Raw genomic sequence first — 19344 nt, 5'->3', positions numbered from 1 at the left:
CAGAACATGGGCTGATGAAAGAGGAATTTAGGTTTGGGAAATATTACGAGCAAGGGAAGAAGATATTTTTTAAGATTAGACTTGAAAAGCGAGAGAGTTGCAGACTGCTGGACCAGAGAGGCGAGAAGTTCCACAGTCAAAGAGCACATCTAGAATAAGCATGATCACTGTAACCGTGCAGGCTGGAGGAAGAAGAATAGGTTTGTAAGGAGACGATCAGACAGGTATGAAGGAGTGAGGTTAGTTAGGGCTTTGTAGGTGAGTAGGAGTAGTTTGAATTCAATGCCAGTGGAGATGTTGGAGAACGGGCATAATGTGATAGTGAGAGTGAGTATGGGTGAGAAGGCGGGCAGCAGAGTTCTGAACCATCTGAAGTCTGTGAACAGAGGAGGAGCCGTTACACAATAGAAATGAGTTGCAATAGTGATGAGAATTATGGCACTAGACAGAGAGGGATGGCTTAATTTTGGCAATGTTACACAGATGGAAAAAAAAGTTTTAACTACAAAATTGATGTGGGCACTGAATGAAAGAGTCGATTTTGGGTGGGTAAAAGATATACAACCGTATCATCAATGGAGATAGAAAGAGAACCAGCTTTTTTGAGAATGGGTATAGAACTGATTAGCAAGAGTTCAATCTTATCACTGTTTAGCATGAGGAAATAACACTTCATCTATTTCCTAATTTTCTATAGACTGTTTCTAACTGATCAAGAGGTGGATTTTTAGTGTATTTAGTACTAAAATAAATCTGGATGTCATCCGCATTGCAATGGAAGTAAAGGATAAAGTAATGCAAGATATTTTAGATGGTGGTTCAATACTTCCTTATCGAAAAGACAAGGAATGTATATCACAATTAATGAATGAATTTAAGAAATTTATGAGCTTTAACGTTCTCTGGTCTGGCACAGGATGTTTCCTGTGTATAATTACAATCATTATTTTGACATACTAAGACACTGAGAAAATATTTTTTGAGATAGCAAGTCATTCTGTTTAAGTACTTATTATTATTTTTAAAATATCTGAATATTTTTGAAATATTGTTATTACTTTTGAGATAGCAAGTCATTTAGATAGTCTACTCTTGTCTACTATTGTCACCTAGTACTATTACAGAAGCAGGTAAGGTAGAGGACTACTATAAAACAATGGCCAATGGGTATGGGTAGGAAACGCAGTGTTCACAGTACCTCAGTGGCTGATTCAGATGGCAGGTACCAATGGCAACAAATGCAACAGGTAACATTAAAAGCAAACTGGAAATTTGAGAAAGTATACCAAAATTATGATTTATTATCTCAAAATAATGAGTTCATATCCATAATCCATCATTCCCATAATCCCAATCCCTTACTCCGATCTAAACCTACATTTAGTTATGTTGGAATTAATAGCTATTTAGCCATACTGGAAATATGTGCTGTTATGTTGGATTTAGTACGTCAACATTACTAGAAATAGCAAACACTATTATTATATTTAATATAATTGAATTATTATATTTAATATAATAGACCTTTTGAAACATTTAAATACATCTTATTACTTATGAAGTTTGAATTCTTCTCTGTGGATGCATTTCAGTTGTATGAAGAAGTCATCAGGTTTCATAAATAAATGAAATAAATCAAATTGAGGTAAATTGTGATAAATACAAGTCACAGTATGGCCCCTCCTCCCAAATGTCTCGCTCTGTGTGTGTGTGTGTGTGTGTGTTCGTTCGTATGTATGGCCCTCCCTGTGTTTCACACCTGCTCCTCATTGTTTTCTGTTAGTGTGTGAATATATAAGTCTTTTGTTTAAATGTGAACATTGTCTGTGGTTTATCTGGCCATAGCCTAAGCGCTATGTTGTCTTTTGTGTGTATCAGTAAACATCGTTGTGTTTTACAAGGCTTGTCTTTGCATCCTGCCAAGCGTCCATGCATTACAATACATTTATCTATACATCATTACATACATCATTAATCCTTCATAACCTTTACAATTAAAATTATGTTAATTATTAAATTAGCAATTACAATTGGTGAACATAATTGTCCCATGTCTCAAGAATCAGTTTAATATTTAGTTAATATTTAGTCTAAAATTTAGTTAACATAAATTTGTAGAAAGCAGGAAGTACATTGGGGTTAACTGTGTGTCATTTTTACCATGTAATTGTCCTGCCACCTACAACTACAACTAATTTTAGCATTGTTTGATAGAGTTACTATTCAAATTTTAAATGGAAAAAGCATATAAAGCAGGAAGTACATTACATTCAAATCCAATTGTAGTGTGTTATTACTTCCACTCACCTGAGTTGGCATCATGTAACTGTTCCTCCCTCCTGGTAGCCTCTGTTATGTGGTAGCAGCGTGGCATGTGGCCTTTGTTTGTGTTTTATTTTGTGTTACACGTGTCTTTGTAATTATTCATTGCCATGCCTCCCTCAGGTGGTGTGTGTTGTGCGTCATTTGCCACACCACCTGGGTGTTGTCATTTTGTTTATCCTTTTTAACTCCTTATTTTTTCAAGACTGTTTGTCATGTTATGTTACTTTTCTTTTGCTCCTGTTGGGGCACCTTTATGTTTGTTTTTGTTTTCATTCATTTTGTTTAAATCTTCACTTGGAGACTTTTGCTTCCTCCTTTTTTCCTGCACATTCTTTGCCCATGACAGAATGACCAACCGGTAGCGGTCTACTTCTTGCTTTCTTTTTCATTTTTGTCTGTCCGAATGTACTTGGCTTCTGTCTCTCATTTCAGCAGACCCGGAAGCTTGGCATGCTAGTGCATTGTTCCCTGGAGCTTGATGGGAACTCATGCTGCCCTGGAGCTCACTAAGTGGGCGGGTATGTACTGGCGTTCTCCCTGGAAGTAAGGACAGCTCCTCAAAGTGTGCCGGGGTTGGCAGCACTTCCACCACCTCACATCAGGAAACCTGTTCCGGCTTCCACATCTGAGACAGAGAGGAAGTCGTGACCCAAGCCACCCACAAAGCCTTCCTGAGCCTGCCCTTGATGACTGAGCGACCGGAACCACCTCAGTTCTGGGGAGAGTGGAATTTTTTAAGTGGGGATAGTAAGTTGAATTAACAGTTGTGCTTTTGTGTATTTGCAGGCATGACCATGGTGGTGGTTGCCCGGTCAGCAAAGGAGCCCCAGCGAAGCGAGAGTGTGCCAGATCTGTGCCAAATTAACCAGAAGGGAATCTGCTGATGTAAAGGGGTGATGCCTACATGCCCAGTGTAGTGAAGGGGCCCTGATGACGTATTCCCATACGTCATAAGGGACCCTTGACTACAGCTCTGTGTCCAGTGCCAGCTCTGTGTCCAGTTGTTGAGGGGGATCTCCACTGATGAGGAGGGAGATTGTCATGCCTTGTCAGTTGGAAAGGCCCCTTCGATGCAAGAGGACACCCATGGAGGAAGAGGGTGTCACCATCCCCAGGACTTGTGACTCCACGGCTTTCTCTACTCCGGGGCTTCCTGGTGATGTGATGCTCTCTGTGCCCTCAGCCCAGGATGGGTGCAGTTCCCACTCCATCCACTCCCCCTCATCCCACTGCTTTGCTGTCATGGCAGCATGGTGGAGTATTGTACAGGAGCCCCTCTGCCAGTAGCCTCTATTATGTAGAGGCAGTGTAACATGATATATTTGTTTCTATTTTGCCTTGTTGTTGCCTGTACTTTTTTTTTTCATTGCCACGACTCCCTCAGGTGGTGTATGTTCTGCCTCATGTGTGACATTACCTGGGGGTTAATATCATTATGTTTAGCCTTTTTATGCCCCGTTTCTTTTCAGTACCACTTGTTGGTCATTGTGTATGTTATGTTGGGTTTTGTTTGGTGCACTTTTATATTTGGTTTTCATTCATTTCCTTAAACTCGTCAGCTGGTGACTGGAAATTGCTTCCTCCTTTTTCCCCTGCACTTTCTTTACCCATGACACATTGATTGTAATATGATTTAATTACTATTGACAGGACATGCCAGTCTAAATCCAATGATCATGTGCCATTATTTCAACCTACCTGTACCATTCACTGGTGATTTCAATGCTGCATGTAATTCGGTTAATGTTATTAAATATTCAAAATGTGAGTATGTGTGTGTGTGTGTGTGTGTGTGTGTGTGTGTGCAGGGGGGGGGCGATTAATGGGCATTAAACAATGTTTGTGTCATTACTGCTGCCTACTGCAGCTTGCATTTTGACTTTGTCATTACATGTAATGTGATTGAAATGGTATTGGAGTTCAAAGTGAAAAAAGATGAATTGTAATACATTCAAGATCCAAATGTTGTTTATCAGTATTGCCACCAAGCTGTGTCACAGGTGATTTTAGTGTTGCGCATAATGAATTACAAATCCCATTGCAGCACAAAACTGACTTCAACATGCACCACATTACTTAACCACATTACACATCTAAACTCCAAAGGTTGTGCATAATTACTTCCAGCTAAAATTTAAAATAAAAACAAAATTAATGTAAAATTTACACAAATTAATGTAAAGCATTACATTAATATTACATTATGTGCATTACCAATTTCGAGTTATGATTTCTAGTTTCTGTCAATTACCTGCACTCTTAACAGTTTTATTTTTATATATGAGGTGCTTCAAAATGGTACTGAAATCCAAAAGTGGCAATCCGAAGGCATTATGATATTCTAGTGAATATCAGACCTCAAATATCAATCTAATTGTAGTTTTATTTTAAAACTTGTGTTACTACTTCCACGGCGCTTTGGAAAGTAACTGTATGTCATGCGCCTTTATTTAAAATCTGAGGCTAGAGCGAAGCAACTATGTAAGCCAAGGGCACAGAGAGAGGAGAGGGACTTAGTAAGTTGCTCCCCAGCTCTGTCAATGTTCTGTATTCCGGTACAGATATCGCACAGGGGCTGTCCTCTTCCACAGCCTTGGCGGACCCGGGAGTGGCAGGGAACCTAATGTAAAATTGCGAGGAGGCTGGGGATAAAGGCTGTTTCCTTACCCTCCCTGTTGCATGTACAGACACTTAACGGGGGACCTGCGGGTTCCGGGTTCATCACGCATGTCATTCCTTGTGTATGTCTGGAAATAAATGGCGAACACGTAAAGTACATATCCTTTATTTACTTTCTTCTTCTTCTCTCCCCCTCCCATTAGGTCTTTCCTGGTTATGTTCTCACAAACAACCCTCACCTATAATGGACTGAAAACTGTATCCTCGCATGGGGGCCCTCCTGCAATAGGCATTGCTTCCCTAACCGGGCTGTGCCCCTCCAGTCTATGCCAATAGAGAGTCCCGAGGCGGACAAAGACATCATTGTCCCTCAGGAGTACCGAGACCTTACTGAGTTATTCTGTTCCGTTAAAGGTACTCAGCTCCCTCCTCATCATGCATGGGATTGCACCATTACCCTGAAGGACGGGGTTGTCCCTCCTTGATGCAGGATCTACTCCCTCTCCCAGGAGGAAGAGTGACTGATGGAGCAATACATAAATGAGGCTATGGCTCAGGGTTACATTCGTCCAGCTACATCTCCCGCATCAACCAGTGTATTCTTTGTAAAGAAGAAGGACGGTGGTTTAGAGCTATGTGTGGATTACCAAGGACTAAATGAACTATTGCTGAAATATCCCTACCCTGTTTTCCTGGTTCAAACCATGCTTGAACAGCTGAGGTATTTTGCTAAGATAGACTTACAAAGTGCATACAACTTCATACGTGTCACAGAAGGTGACGAGTGGAAAACAGCCTTCAGTATGTCGTCAGGACAATATGAGTATTTGGTTTTACAGTATGGTCTAGCCATGGCTTCCTCTGTATTTCAAGCATACATAAACGAGGTCTTAAGGGAATTTCTGGGTAGATTTGTCGTTGCTTATATCAACGATATCCTTATCTACTCCTCCTCCCTTGACCAACATGGCTGTGATATATGTGCAATTCTCCATAACCTATTGTAATAGAAGTGTGTTTCATCGAACAGAGGTGAGTTTTCTGGGGTATATTCTGGGGAGGGTAATGTGCGCATGCAACCCAGCAAGGTGGAAGCAGTAACTAGCTGGCCTCGACCTCGGACATGCCGGGAACCATAACCGTTTCTAGGGTTTGCGAATTTCTACCGGAGATTCGTTAGGTCCTTCATTACCCTGGCCAAACCCCTCGCCCCTGCTTCAGGGCCAGGCCAAAAGCATTAAGTGGACTTCCGAAGCAGAAGCCTTCACAAACTTAAAAATGGCCTTCACAACCACTCCCATTTTGCAGTATCCCAACCCAGAGAAACTTTTCGTGGTGGAGATTGATACCTCGGGTGTAGGAGTTGGAGCTGTGCTGTCCCAGCATGGGGAGAAGGAGGGTAAGTTGAAACCCCTTGCCTACTTCTCTAAAAAACTAAGCCTATCAGAATGGAATTACAGGATTGGAGATCGCGAGCTTCTGGCCATGAATCTGGCATTCGAGGAGTGGAGACACTGGCTGGAGGGAGTGTGACACCCCTTTACGGTGATCGTGGACCATAAAAACCTAGAGTACCTACAAACCACCAAAAGACTAAACTCCAGGTAGGCACGGTGGTCACTTTTCTTTTCCAGGTTCGACTTCTGTGTTACCTATAGACCAGGAGAGAAAAACATAAGGGTGGATGCGCTTTCACGCTAGTTTGGTACTGAGGCACAGTCTGCCAACCAGGAGCCGATTCTCTCTCCCTCGTGTTTGTGGCAATGATTAGCTGGGAATTGGATTGCAACATAGAGGCAGCCAACCCATACCCTCACTGCCCGCCTGAATACTGCGGTGCTCTGATGACATGGGCACATACCGCTGTAGGAAAGCGACATCCCAGATCCACTCGCATGGCACAATTGTTTTCTTAGAGCACACGATACTGGTACCCTGCCATGCAGAAAGATGTGGTGAAATATGTGATGTCTTGCACAGAATGTGTGCATTGTAAGACACCACGTACACCACCTGCAGGTAAGCTGCTTCCCCTGCCTACTTCACAACGCCCATGGTCTCACATATCTGTGGATTTTGTAACAGACTAGCCTGTCTCTAAGGGGAACACAGTTAGACTAGTAATTATAGATCACTAGATGGTGAGGTTCGTTCCTCTAAAGGGCCTCCCTACTGCTTGGGAGACAGCGGATCTGCTCTGTTTTCATGCAGTTTGGCCTGCCAGATGACATTTTCTCAGATAGAGGACCCCAATTCACATCACGGTTGTGGCATGCTAGGAAAATTAAATATCATGGTTAGCCTAACATCTGGCTACCACCCTCAGGCTAATGGACAGGTGGACAGGGCTAATCAAGAACTAAGTAAATCCCTACGACTATACTGTAGACAGCATCCCGAACTGTGGAGTACATATCTCTCCTAGGCTGAATACACGCAAAACTCTCTTCATCATGCTGGAACGAAACTAATGCCCTTTGTGTTCTAGGTTACAAACCACCGCTCTATCCCTGGAACCTCCCCGTGTCTGACCAGCCACCTGTGCAAACTTTGTGTCGGTGCAGTGAGCAGGTCTGGGAGGATACACACAATCGGTTAAGCTTGGCCATTGCCGCCTACAAGAGAAAGGCGGATAAAAGGCATGGGAACACCCCTCAGTATGCTCCAGGAGAGAGGATGTGGGTGAGCCGGACCAAAGATGGCTGGTCTGGTCCTAAAGGCAAGCTAAATGCCAGGTACGAGGGTCCATATACAGTCATTGAACATATCAATGACGTGACCTACTGGATAAGTTTACCTGCTAACAGTTGAGCGCCTAGTGCCTTCCACGTCTCAGCCCTGAAGCTGGTGGTAGATGGTCCTCTAGGAGAGGACCGCAACCCTTTAGAGACTCCGCCTCCACCTTTGGAGGTGGAGGGGAAGCCGGCTTACCCAGTGAGAACTTTGCTTGACTCGCGGAGGAGAAGGACAAGACTGCAGTACCTTGTTGACTGGCAGGGGTACAGCCCGAAGGAGCGTTGCAGGATACCGGCCTCCCAGGTATTGGACCCCAACCTCATCACTTCCTTTCATAGGGCTCATCCACAAAAACCCGCTCCTCTGTGGCCACACTGTAGGAGGTTGGGGGGTGTTTGGGGGGAGGGGTTGGGTTTCTGTCATCCATCAGGAGGGACACACTCACTCCTGCTCAGGACCACACTACACACCTGCCCTACTCACAATCACCTGATTATTAACACAATGCACCTGTTCCTTGTTTTCCCCTTTTTAAGACCACAGGTACCTAAAGTCAGCACTGCACATTAGCGGACTGTAGAGCGACTACTGAACGCCACTGACACGCTGACTTCTTGTATTTGCATTTCCTTTTTTTCTTCTTGCTCTTTTTTGTCATGGACAATTAAGGCTACCTCATGGAAACCTCGCCTCTTGCTCCTTCTGTGCTGTTCATGTCACACTTGGTAATTAAACTGGAGCATTACACTTCCACATTTTTATGGAGAAATTAAAACAAATGAAGAAAAACTGATGTTGTTATATGAAGTCATCTGCACTCTAATAATGTTCATAATGTTGTTGGTCATGTAACTATAATGGTAGTAGTGTAGTAGTTCATGCAACTTGTGTTGGCACTATTAAGTGAAGCATCTGAGGCTCCAGGATGTGCTTCCTGCATGGAACCACAGAAAGGTTTGGTAGCTCAGCAAGTGTTATTTCTTTGCCTCCAGTCTGGGGTGTGGATGGTTCAGGAACAGCCTCTCAAACAGACTGTGGCTCAGGAGAACCTCTTGACAAGAATATTATCTTCCTTATCTTGGTACCTTATTATCTGCATTCTGCTTAAAATAGGTTAGTGTGAATACACACTATATGAACGTGAATACGCATGAATACACACATATACGCTCTCTCTCTCTCTCTCTTTTTCTCTCTCTCTCTCTCTCTCTCTCTCTCTCTCTCTCTCTCTATCTCTCTCTCTCACCACACCCATTATTCCTTTATTGCCTCTGTCTGTTCACTGACTGCAGGATAGTGCTGCATAGTCAGACAGTGAGCTGCAGTCTGTGCATGGTGAGGCAGGGCTGGGAGATCTGTGCTATGCCCCAGTGATCTCCCAATGCTGAGCTGCAGGTCCCAAGCATTAGTATAGCACCTCCCTGACATGCTCCCACAATCAGTTGAGTCAGTCCCACAGTGCAGCTGCTGCATGCAGAAACTGTAAATTTGTTTCTGTTTAAGTTTTCAGTCATGGGCAGGTGGGGGGGACTGAATTTTCACCCAATTATTAGTGCGTTTTACAAATGGAAAGCTGATATTAGGCAGTTTGTCACCAACAGACATATGTTAACTTAAAGGTTGTTGAGCTAAACTGTCTGTGTTACACAGTAGGTAGTAATTTGCTCACACCTGTGCTTATGTGTGCACATACACACTTGACAGAGTGTTCATCCAATGAGCTTCCATGCAGCACTATTGGACATAAACTTAAACAAGAAGGAAGAATAACTAAGAGTAACAGTAACAAAGATGCATGTATTGATAACTGTTGTACAACAGAAAAGTATGAATAAGGAATATAGGAAGATTAGGAAATATAATAGAGAAGTATGAAAAATAAGAAGAGGAAAGAGTGGTAGAGGATTATGAAGAGTAGTAGACAGTCTCAGAACAATGAAACACTCAAAAATGTTACTGTGGTTTGATACAGATGCAAGTAAAAGTTTGCATTGCAATTTATGTTACTTCATTTCTCTCTCTCTCTCTCTCTCTCTCTCTCTCTCTCTCTCTCTGTTATTAATTTGTCTCTGTTGACAATCCTCTAGTTTGATGTGACTCTCACTGTTTGTCACACAGGAGAAGCAGTCACGGCTGCTCTCTAGGAATTATTTTTAATAGAATACAAATGCGTGATAATCAAACATGCCCATATGTTTTAAAAATCCAGTAATTAACCTGGCTGCATGAAACAGGAAGGCTAGTGCGCCAGGGTTTCTCTGCTAAGGGTTGTATATATATATGGAGTCCCATTGTCTCAGTGGATAGGGAGGACTGCTTGGATGCCAACTATTGGGTGATTTTTCTTAGAGGCATTTTCTGCTGCTGCTACAACTGCCATCTCCAAAAAGCATAGTGCACTGCATATTTTTATTAGCTGAAATATGCTTGTTTATGTGTTCTGTAAAGGAACAAATGTGTCAGAATTCATCTGGTTTCACCTGGATTTAGTGGGAAAAGTTTGATGTGGTACTGAATGATGTAATCCTTGATGATTTTACTGCTTATCAGTTTCAATGTCAGACATTGATGTGCCATTGATGGAGCATTACTTCAGGTTGAGATGAGCCACATTGGGTTCTGCTTCTCCACCCCCACTGCCTGAAAATTACTTTTTAGAACTGCAGATAAAAGAAGGCCTATTTTTAAACTACATTATTGGTCTTATCTGACCAGGTAAAGACAAAACCCAGCAGTTTGATCATCAGTTCTACTTCAGAAAGAAATAATATATGGAACTTCCTCTCATTCACTTGTTCTTATATGACTTATGCTGACACAGGACTTTATGCTGACTTCATCTATGGGAACAGATTTATCTAGTGATTAAATGGGAGTTAGGTTTAATCTTTAAACCAAATACAGCACATTTTCCTATAATCCAACAGCATTACATGGACTTCTAATCCAACACCATCCAAACCATAGTTTTTTGTCAGTTCTATTTAATGATCTAGTTTGGTAATAAACTAAACACATATTCCTGCAGGGGACTATCCAAAGTGAGATACAACAAAACAACACTTGGATTTTATCGAAGTTAGTGAGGTCTTGATCTTCTCACTTCAAGTCCCACAAAATCAGCAAAGATTAAATTACCAAAGCTAATGGGTCATCGCTCTGTTATCGTGCTAGAGAGGGGCAGGCAGTGCAGGGTGAAGACTGTGTGTTTTTTTTTTTAGCTTTGCTATGAATGCATGACTCCTCCCAAACAGTTCAAAAATAGCTCCCACATATCTAAGAATAGACAGTGCAGTCAGACTATTCAGAGCAGCTTCAGCGTAGCCAGACTGACTAGGAAAGGGCTGTGCCACTACCACCATGGAAACAAACGCCTTCTGTTCCTGTTTTTCTTCTATTATGCCCCAATAGCTTAATTCCAGTGAGGCACCAGCACGTGTGCAAAGACCCACTGCAAGTTTTAGTCATGTTTGTGTGCCAATGCTGCCAAAGTGAGCACTGTGACACATTATCTGTTTTACTCTGCCTGCAAGATGCTGAATTATCTAACACAACCCCTGTAGTTGACATCAGAAAGTGTGTCGATATTTCTTAGTTGCTTTAATGCTACTATTCCACAAACACATATGATGAGCTTTAACTGGTTATTTATTCCTTATCCCAGTCCTATCCAGCTCTGGAATATACATAGAGTATAACAGAGTGTATAAACCTGTGGACTCTCATTCTTTTTTTTAAAATACAACTCTTCACATCCCAAGGCTGCAAAATCTCCATCCCTTAGTTACAGCTATCCAGACTTATTTAAAGTGAGAAGTAAGGCTTCCAGAAAACTATGGAAATGTGTGAATATTGTAACTGGATTTCCTAAGGCAGCCACAGATGACCTTTTGCCTGTGTTTAACCTCTTCATAGAATGGATGCACAATGTTAAGACAAAAGGAATTCCTTTAGTGCTCACATAACATCCTACAAATAAAACTGGCTAATATTATACTTAAACATTTCAAAATCTTCCAGGATGATCAAAGACAAAAACATCAAAAATATGCTCATAAAGGAAGACTGAGGCAAATGACTGGTGAAATAATAACTATGGCACTACATGTAAATTTAATAACTCAGCCACTAAAATAACTAGCAAAAGAAAATCAATGGTTATCTCCCATTAATCCACACACATTACTGCAGGAAATGTCTAATGTATTTCTTGCAAGAGATGTAATCAGCTTTATTTTGGAGAAACTAATAGAGGTCTTGCTGATCATTTTGTTGAACACCTTTGAACCATGAGAATTAAGGATCTGTCATTTTCAGGAGCAAGACATTTTAATGCTAATGGACATTAATGACATATCTATTTGCATTGCCAGTTGTTGCTATGGCAGCAATGTAGTTAGGAAACTGATCTACACTCTCTGAACTTTAGAACCCCATGAAATGAGTGTTATGATTTTAAGTTCTATTAACCAAACTGGTTTCGCCTTCTAGAATTTCAGAAGCACTTTGCTTACACAGCTGATGAAGGGCCTCTGTCAGAAGTGTTTTGTTTCTCTGAAAACCTTGTGTGCTTCACTGCAATTTTGACCATCTTTTATTACAGCACAGTGCAGTTACTCCCTGGGACCATCTTCAGATTTATATATAAATGGAGCCAACTATTTCTCCATTGCCCTTAATGGACGTTCTCTTGTGGGTTGGGTCTCGGACACATGCACACCTTGGGACAAGACTAGGACCTCTAGAAAGTTGGACTAGACAATAATTGCTTTTTTTTTTCATTTAAAAATTGATTTCTCTCTTTAAACTGTTATTATTGTGGTGACCATTGTTTGCCAGAGGAGGATGGACCCCCCCTTGAGTCTTGGTTCCTCTCAAGGTTTCTTCCTCATGCTCTAGGGAATTTTTGCTCTCACCCTTGGCTTGTTCACTTGGGGCTTGGACTTGAACATGTGTATAGCTGCTTTGTGACAACATCTGTTGTAAAAACGCGATGTACAAATACATTTTGAATTTGAATTTGAATATATGGATCCTTGAGTGACATTGACAGTCTTGTGATAAGACTATAGAATGGTGATGGTGTTGGGGTCTTAGCAAGTACCCTCTGCAACCCCTTTCACTTCTAAACTTGTTTGCAGCTTTAGAACATGCCCATGGTATCCATGGCAACCAGTGATAGCATACCTGTCCACAAGAAGTTAGATTGAATGATTTCTATATTTGAAACTGGAATAAACAGACAGTAAAAGATAGTAAAATGAACCATCTTATAAAAGAAGTCTTAATGCATTGCCTCATTTATGATTCCAGAATCATAATTTGCAGTTATTTCCAACAAACACAAAAAACATTATCTTGTCTCTTCCTGCCAATGTATCCTGTGTGAGAGAATGGCTGGGCTAGTTCAGAAAACAACAGTAAGTCTTAGACTTCCTAAGGTGGGTTGATGAGTTCCTATGTGTTATTCTAGCATCAGGCCTCAGTTTAAGACTTATGGCCTATGGTCTCTCCACCAGATAAAATAGTCAATGGGCACTGTAAGCCAGCACTGCCCAATCTCCGCACAGAAATGTCAACAACATAGTCAAGGGGAGTCCACTGCTCCCTGTCAGTGACCTCCCAGCTTCTGGTGCATTTATGTTTCTGAATATTGCTTTTGTTAGGATAAACAGCTGACTGGAGCGTTTAAGCTTTTAAGGAACAACAGAAAATGCAGTTTACAATTTATGAATTTATTTTTAAAAAGGTGTAAACGCATGCCAGTCAATAAATAAATAATTCTAATTTGTTACAGCCTACATACTGTCAGTGTTCACTATAAATATTTAATACAAAAACAAGAAAATCAGTTCATTCGTTAATGCTGCATAATGTGCATTTTTCGAACAGAAGTTGTATTTTCCCTCGAACTTCCACGCCGCCTTATTAAAGTTTCGTGTTGTACTTCCAGTTAAAATTCTGCACCGTTCCACTCTTGTGCAACCCCATCGCAGGCGTAACGGCATTGGCCGACGTCGACCGCGCCAGTCTGCATCTCACCGCTCTATACCACTGACAAAACGGCATAAACTGTTTCCTTATATCCTCGCTGCCTTCTTTTTCCAAATACGTGGTGATCTTGAGCAGGACTTAATAGCGAATCCCTTTTACAGTGATGTATTTAACTCTTCAACAGTGTTAAATGACATCATCAAATTCATTACAGGCCTATTTCTCAAATGTGGGGCAACGTTCTTCAGCGCTCTTGAAGGGCGATGCAGGGCACCCACTGATTTCTGCAACGACTCTCCTTGCAGTAACGTCCCACTTCGCTCAGCTGTAGATGTTCAGCTTGTGGGTTCTAAATAGAGAATAGATATACAAAAACCTCTTACACTGGAATAACATAATTAAAACGTTCGTGCTCACAAACCATTGTGCATTTGGTAAAATGGTACATAGATACTTACAGTCACGAGTATGCAGTGCAGGTCCTTTGAGTCATTAGCGTTGCTGTCAGTGGCGAGTGACTCGCCGAGAACTTCTGCCAAGCGTCGCATGCCAGAGACTCGCACAATATTGATATCAATGTCGCAGCAGAAAGCTTGGATGAGCGTGAAGTGGATTTGTAGCGCGACGTCGTTCTCGTCCTCCTCATCCGTCGCCAGGACGCATAGTACTACATTGTCTGGATCACTGAAACAGATGACATATGTATCTAATTAAGTGTTCAAGACTTTTCATGTGAAAACATACTACAAAGACTTTGTTTTGTTAAAGCCTAGTTTTAAAAAAGAGACACTTACACATTCATGAGTTTGGCAGACTCGTAGACTCCCACCGTAAGACAGTTTTGTCTGCGCGCAGCCGCGAGCAGCTCTTCGAGAGCTTGGCTAACATTCTCCATTCTAACACAAAAAAGAACTATGTTGTAGTACATATGTAAAAAATATGTTTTTAAAAAAATGCATATTCCTATATTATACCGATACATGTTACTTACGTTTTGTCTGAGCTGCTGCAACCCAAAACCTCTTCCAGAGTCATCTCGCCTTTACGAGTTCAAAATTCGCTAACAAACGAAAAAGTAGAATTCCAGAAAGAAGCTGGTTTAGAAAAAATAATATAGTCCACACGTGCTGTATTTGTAATCCTGCTCAGAGAGGCCCCGTACGTCGCTTCTCTCTCGCTCAGCTTAGGTTTTCTGTTGGAGGAGCTCCGCTGGTTTTATAGGCTACCTCTAGCAGTAGGCGGGTTGAAACCGCTATCGAAACCTCTAAATGGTTTGGTTGTTTGCGTGGAGTCATACAACTATCACCGTGATCAAAAGCATTATAAAACAATTCTGTAAGATAATCAAATCATTCAGCGTATTCAAAGTAAAAAAAAAAAAAAAAAAAAAAAAAGTGTGAAGAGTGCATGAAGGTGTTTTGATATCGAATTAATTAAAAATAAAACCTTCTTGTGCTAGCATACTTAACACTGTTTATGTCTAGTACCTTAAAAAAAGTGCACCTAGTTTATATATATATATATATATATATATATATATATATAGATAGATAGATAGATAGATAGATAGATAGATAGATAGATAGATAGATAGATAGATAGATAGATAGATAGAGAGAGATAGATTCAGACTAGTACAGAAGTCTGTTCCTTTCGTGTTGACTTTCTTATACGTTGATACATTAACGCCATCTGGTGTACGTAAGAAATTGGCAGTCATACAATGGAGATATGCAGTCGTATGCAGTGAATTAATTAGTGAGGTAATTAAAAAAACAAAAAACAAAAAATCCATTAATTATGTTTTATGAATAAATTCTTATACAAAGGATTGTGAAACTATAGGCTAATCCCGTATGTAAACATATACGTGGATTTTCACATGTCATGTGATCACACACGTGTGATTTCATTCATCATCGTCGTCAACATTATTTTAATATGGGCTAATAACGCAGAATAATTTTATAATAACCACCAAAACCATATAATATTCCCATGCAACAATTTTCTGAAACTGAAAAGCAATAGTCGCTAACGCGCTGCTGATGTGTCATTAACTGTTAATATGTTATGGCTATATCCTTATAGGAATAGTATACATGCTGCATAGTCTTAAACAGTTTATAAGACTGCAAGACTGTTATTGGCATATAACAGAAAAAATGGAAACCAAAGACGCTCGAAACAAACTCGTTATCGGCATCTGTTGTAACAGTGTTTCAAATAAATTACGCTGCAAACAGGGCTAAATGGGAAACCAATGTGGACTTTAATTGATCTTTAAAGATCAAGAGTCGCACAAGGCGGAGGGCGGGCGGTATTGACTCGGAAACTATCAAGTGCAATATTTAACCTTTGTAGGGCACGGCCCAAGAAGAAGAATACTGTTGCACAATTTGACACAAAAATAGATTCATAATTACATTTTAAATCTTATTGGTTTTATTCGAGAAAGATTTTTATCGGTTTTACATTTACGGCATTTGGCAGACGCTCTAAAAAAGTGCTTTGTCATTTACTCATAGAATACATCCTAGCCTGTACAGTAGGTTAGAGTCCAATATACCAATGAACTAGAATACTGTTGAAATACAGGGATCCATTCTGGTGCATAGAAGTGCAAAAATACATAAGCTCTATCTCAGACAACAATCAGTACAATAAACAATAAGTACTAGAGTTAGTCAACACAGTAGCAGTTATCATCAGTGCAATAAACAATACCCTAAAATAAGTATTAGAGTTTCACTTAGTCAACATAGGAGCAGGGTCAGTGTCTATTTAAATATTTAAATAGCTAGGATTTGTATTAATGCTATTGAGTAAAAACATATGCCAAATGTCGTAAATGTAAATGTAAAAATATAGCCTAGGTTTGCTGTTTTCTGTTTTGATTATGGGAGATTGCATGATAAGTCAAAAATACTTAATTTTGCACTGTTTTTAGGTAAAAACTGCTGGTTTATAAAAACTCAAATAGTCCCAAAGCGTATTTTGTCACGAACTTTACGAGTCGCACGCGCCTGTGTAAAAAGTTACATTCATTAACACGGGAGCGTAACGAGGCGTACAGCTCGCGACGTGATGCAAACGTCTCAGTTACTGCGTCTGATATTAAACAGGTCTGTCGCGTGCTGTGAAGCCGAAAGGATCATCTGATGCTGTAATGCGACGTAAATTAAATCGGGTAAAAACTGGGTACGGACACACAACAAACGTTTACCAACCCTCTTAAATTATTTTAAGTTTTACAATTTGGGCATCAAAGTATAAGTTTTTTAGATCCTAGTTAAGACCATTATCAATTTTGACCCGCCCCCCCCCGTGCTGCTTGTATGCTTATGTGATTAGTCCTATCACCTGACTCTAATCCATGATTATCTACTCAGGAGTTTCGTTCCATAATTGAATTCTAACTTCATACTACTTCACTTGATCTTAACGTGGTGCTCATAACAAAGGCCTAGTTTCAATCACCCAAATATTCTTTTTGATTAAAAGAATGATTAAAGGTATTAGGAAAAAGTGATAATGGAGTAATTTAAGAGACATTTTTAAGGAAGTTTGTATTCTCAATTTCTGAATGAATCACAGATTTATAAACTGTTGTATCAGCTCATGACTAGAAATATTAATGCAATTCATCTTTAATGTTCTGTACTTTTAGCTGTATATATGCAGTTTGTAAATGACAATAGAAATGAGCAAACATAACATCCACTCTATGGTCAGAGGTTTATCTCTTTTCCAAAGTTGGAGTCACCAGGGCTCTAATCCAGACCTCTGATCCTCATCACATACCTGCACCCTTGGGGCAGGTACCCAATCAGAGCAGTGTCAATATTGGGCTTCAGTTAGGTTTTCCTAACTCTGAAGAGGAAATGCATGTATCACATTTAGTTTAGCTGTTTGCCAGCACACATCATTTCATTCTTAGATTTAGAGTTAAAGATGTATCATTGTCACATCTCTGTTTTAAATGAATACTGAATTGTGAATGTGAATAGTAGGGAGGACTAGTTTGTTTTGGTCAGTTTTATTTTCTGATATTGCTATTTCATGTTTCATAAAATCAATCATCACAGCATTGGCATCTACATTAGCCCTATGCAGCCTTAATTCAATGTATTAATTTCAGATTCTGCTTATGTCCTGTCCCTTGTTCTCTAATGCTCTGAAAGATGAGCATGCAAGCATGGAGAATGACTTTTTATCAAGGTTTATTACATATTTATTTCTATAATTACACTTTCAGGCTGAATAAACCACCTGATATTAAACAGTCAAGCTTTACAGTAAGGTTACTGTTCAAAAAGGGCTACAATCATTTCACTTCTGTTTCAACTTATCCTTCCCCTGTTTTAAGGGGATGATGTCACCATGAATTTTGTAGTATCTGATATCAACTTAGGTATAAAGAACAGCCTCTACCTGTGTCACATAATGAAGCTCATCTTTACCAGTCATCCCACCTCCTCAGAGATTGAACAAGTATCATTCAAGACCATGGTCAGCATTCAAATGATTCTTATTGGAGCCACTTTTTCCCTGTCTATTATTTTCACATACTGTGATGACTCGCTGGACACTTATTCCTTGCAGACTGCTGTCAAGACCCAAGAAGAAAAAGACTTGGTGAGTTATTCAATTTTAGCAAATGGTACCTGGTCCTCATACATTGTCAACATAGACACCTTTGTAATTGTGTCACACAGACAATGTATGTGGAGTGTATAAAGATGTGGAGAGTATATCTATTGAATTAGTCTTTTGATTGTGTATCACAGATTGAAACTTTGCAAGCTGTTCTTGACAAATTAAAAAGTAAGCAGTTACCAAACACAGTGAAGAAGTTTGGTCAGCTTCCCTCGGTAAGATACAAAACCGGACACAGAACTGGCTACAATAAAATGATCAGTGCTGAGTTAGTAAAACTTAATAACACATTCCGTATCTATGTTTGAGAAATCTTTTGTGCAGGAATTTTCTATCAGTCTTTCTACTGGCTCAGACTGCAATTGCGATCTCATTACTTTCCACTAATTTCAGAAAAGGATGCTAATGGGTTTATATTTAAGATACAAAAACTTAAATGTCAACTGTAACACCCATTATGAATATTCTATTCCAACCAAATGAACAAAGAATCGCGCACATACATGGACCCACATGCATGCACACACACAGAGTAATACGGTATTTTTTGGCGTCTTAGAAGTCCCAGCAGTCCATGGACTTGGTTATCGCTTAAGCATCATGAGATCAATCCCAGCTGATGGCTGCTACCATTGCACCCTTGTCTGTAGTACAGAATCCCAACCCCAAGGTGTCAGTCCTTGTCTTCAAACTCAGTTTCAGTTTTCACACCCAGTCCTTTCATTTTTTCTAGTGTGATGCTGGGGAGCAGTGTGCAGCACGAAAAGGTGCGAGAGTTGGAAAGCTGTGTGGCTGTCCTCACGTGTGACTTCTTCATCATGAAATGCTTGTGAGGAAAGGTCTTTGTAAATACAAATACTGATGTTTAAAATGTGTTTAAAATGTTTTTCAGTTATGTGTATTTCAAAATAAAGCATAACAACTGAAATCAAAATATTGTTTGCTACAATCTGTCACAATCTGTTTACATCATTTTGTGAAAAAGTGTACTTAATAAGAATGTTTCAGAGT

The 19344-nt window shown here is 40.2% G+C and overlaps 2 protein-coding genes across 2 annotated transcripts; one reads left to right on the top strand and one right to left on the bottom strand.

Annotated features, from left to right (window-relative positions):
- Positions 1-13394: 13394 nt before the first annotated feature.
- Positions 13395-14880, bottom strand: gadd45bb (growth arrest and DNA-damage-inducible, beta b). Its single transcript, XM_027014057.3, has 4 exons — positions 14666-14880; positions 14469-14570; positions 14133-14358; positions 13395-14023 (listed from the first exon to the last, which is right to left on the bottom strand). Exons 1-4 carry the CDS (start codon positions 14707-14709, stop codon positions 13919-13921), a joined length of 477 nt encoding a protein of 158 aa, XP_026869858.1. The 5' UTR covers positions 14710-14880; the 3' UTR covers positions 13395-13918.
- Positions 14881-18183: 3303 nt separating this feature from the next.
- Positions 18184-19192, top strand: LOC113579369 (cocaine- and amphetamine-regulated transcript protein-like). Its single transcript, XM_027013251.3, has 3 exons — positions 18184-18312; positions 18465-18548; positions 19067-19192. The coding sequence occupies exons 1-3, from the start codon at positions 18184-18186 to the stop codon at positions 19139-19141; spliced, it is 288 nt and encodes a 95-aa protein (XP_026869052.1). The 3' UTR covers positions 19142-19192.
- The last annotated feature ends 152 nt before the right edge of the window (positions 19193-19344 follow it).

The sequence above is a fragment of the Electrophorus electricus genome, chromosome 13 (assembly GCF_041902795.1).
Source record: "Electrophorus electricus isolate QZ-2024a chromosome 13, ASM4190279v1, whole genome shotgun sequence".
NCBI classification, from domain to species: domain Eukaryota; kingdom Metazoa; phylum Chordata; class Actinopteri; order Gymnotiformes; family Gymnotidae; genus Electrophorus; species Electrophorus electricus.
The sequence above is the reverse complement of the archived record's forward strand: the minus strand, read 5'-3'. Positions and strand labels throughout refer to the sequence as shown.

Coding starts and splice junctions, on each gene's coding strand:
- gadd45bb (XM_027014057.3), bottom strand. CDS start 14,709: ATGACTCTGGAAGAGGTTTTGGGTTGCAGCAGCTCAGACAAAAC. Junction 14,571..14,665: donor TGCAGCAGCTCAGACAAAAC/GTAAGTAACATG, acceptor TTTTTGTGTTAG/AATGGAGAATGTTAGCCAAG. Junction 14,024..14,132: donor TGCACTGCATACTCGTGACT/GTAAGTATCTAT, acceptor TTCTCTATTTAG/AACCCACAAGCTGAACATCT.
- LOC113579369 (XM_027013251.3), top strand. CDS start 18,184: ATGGTCAGCATTCAAATGATTCTTATTGGAGCCACTTTTTCCCTGTCT. Junction 18,313..18,464: donor CCCAAGAAGAAAAAGACTTG/GTGAGTTATTCA, acceptor TGTGTATCACAG/ATTGAAACTTTGCAAGCTGT. Junction 18,549..19,066: donor AGTTTGGTCAGCTTCCCTCG/GTAAGATACAAA, acceptor CATTTTTTCTAG/TGTGATGCTGGGGAGCAGTG.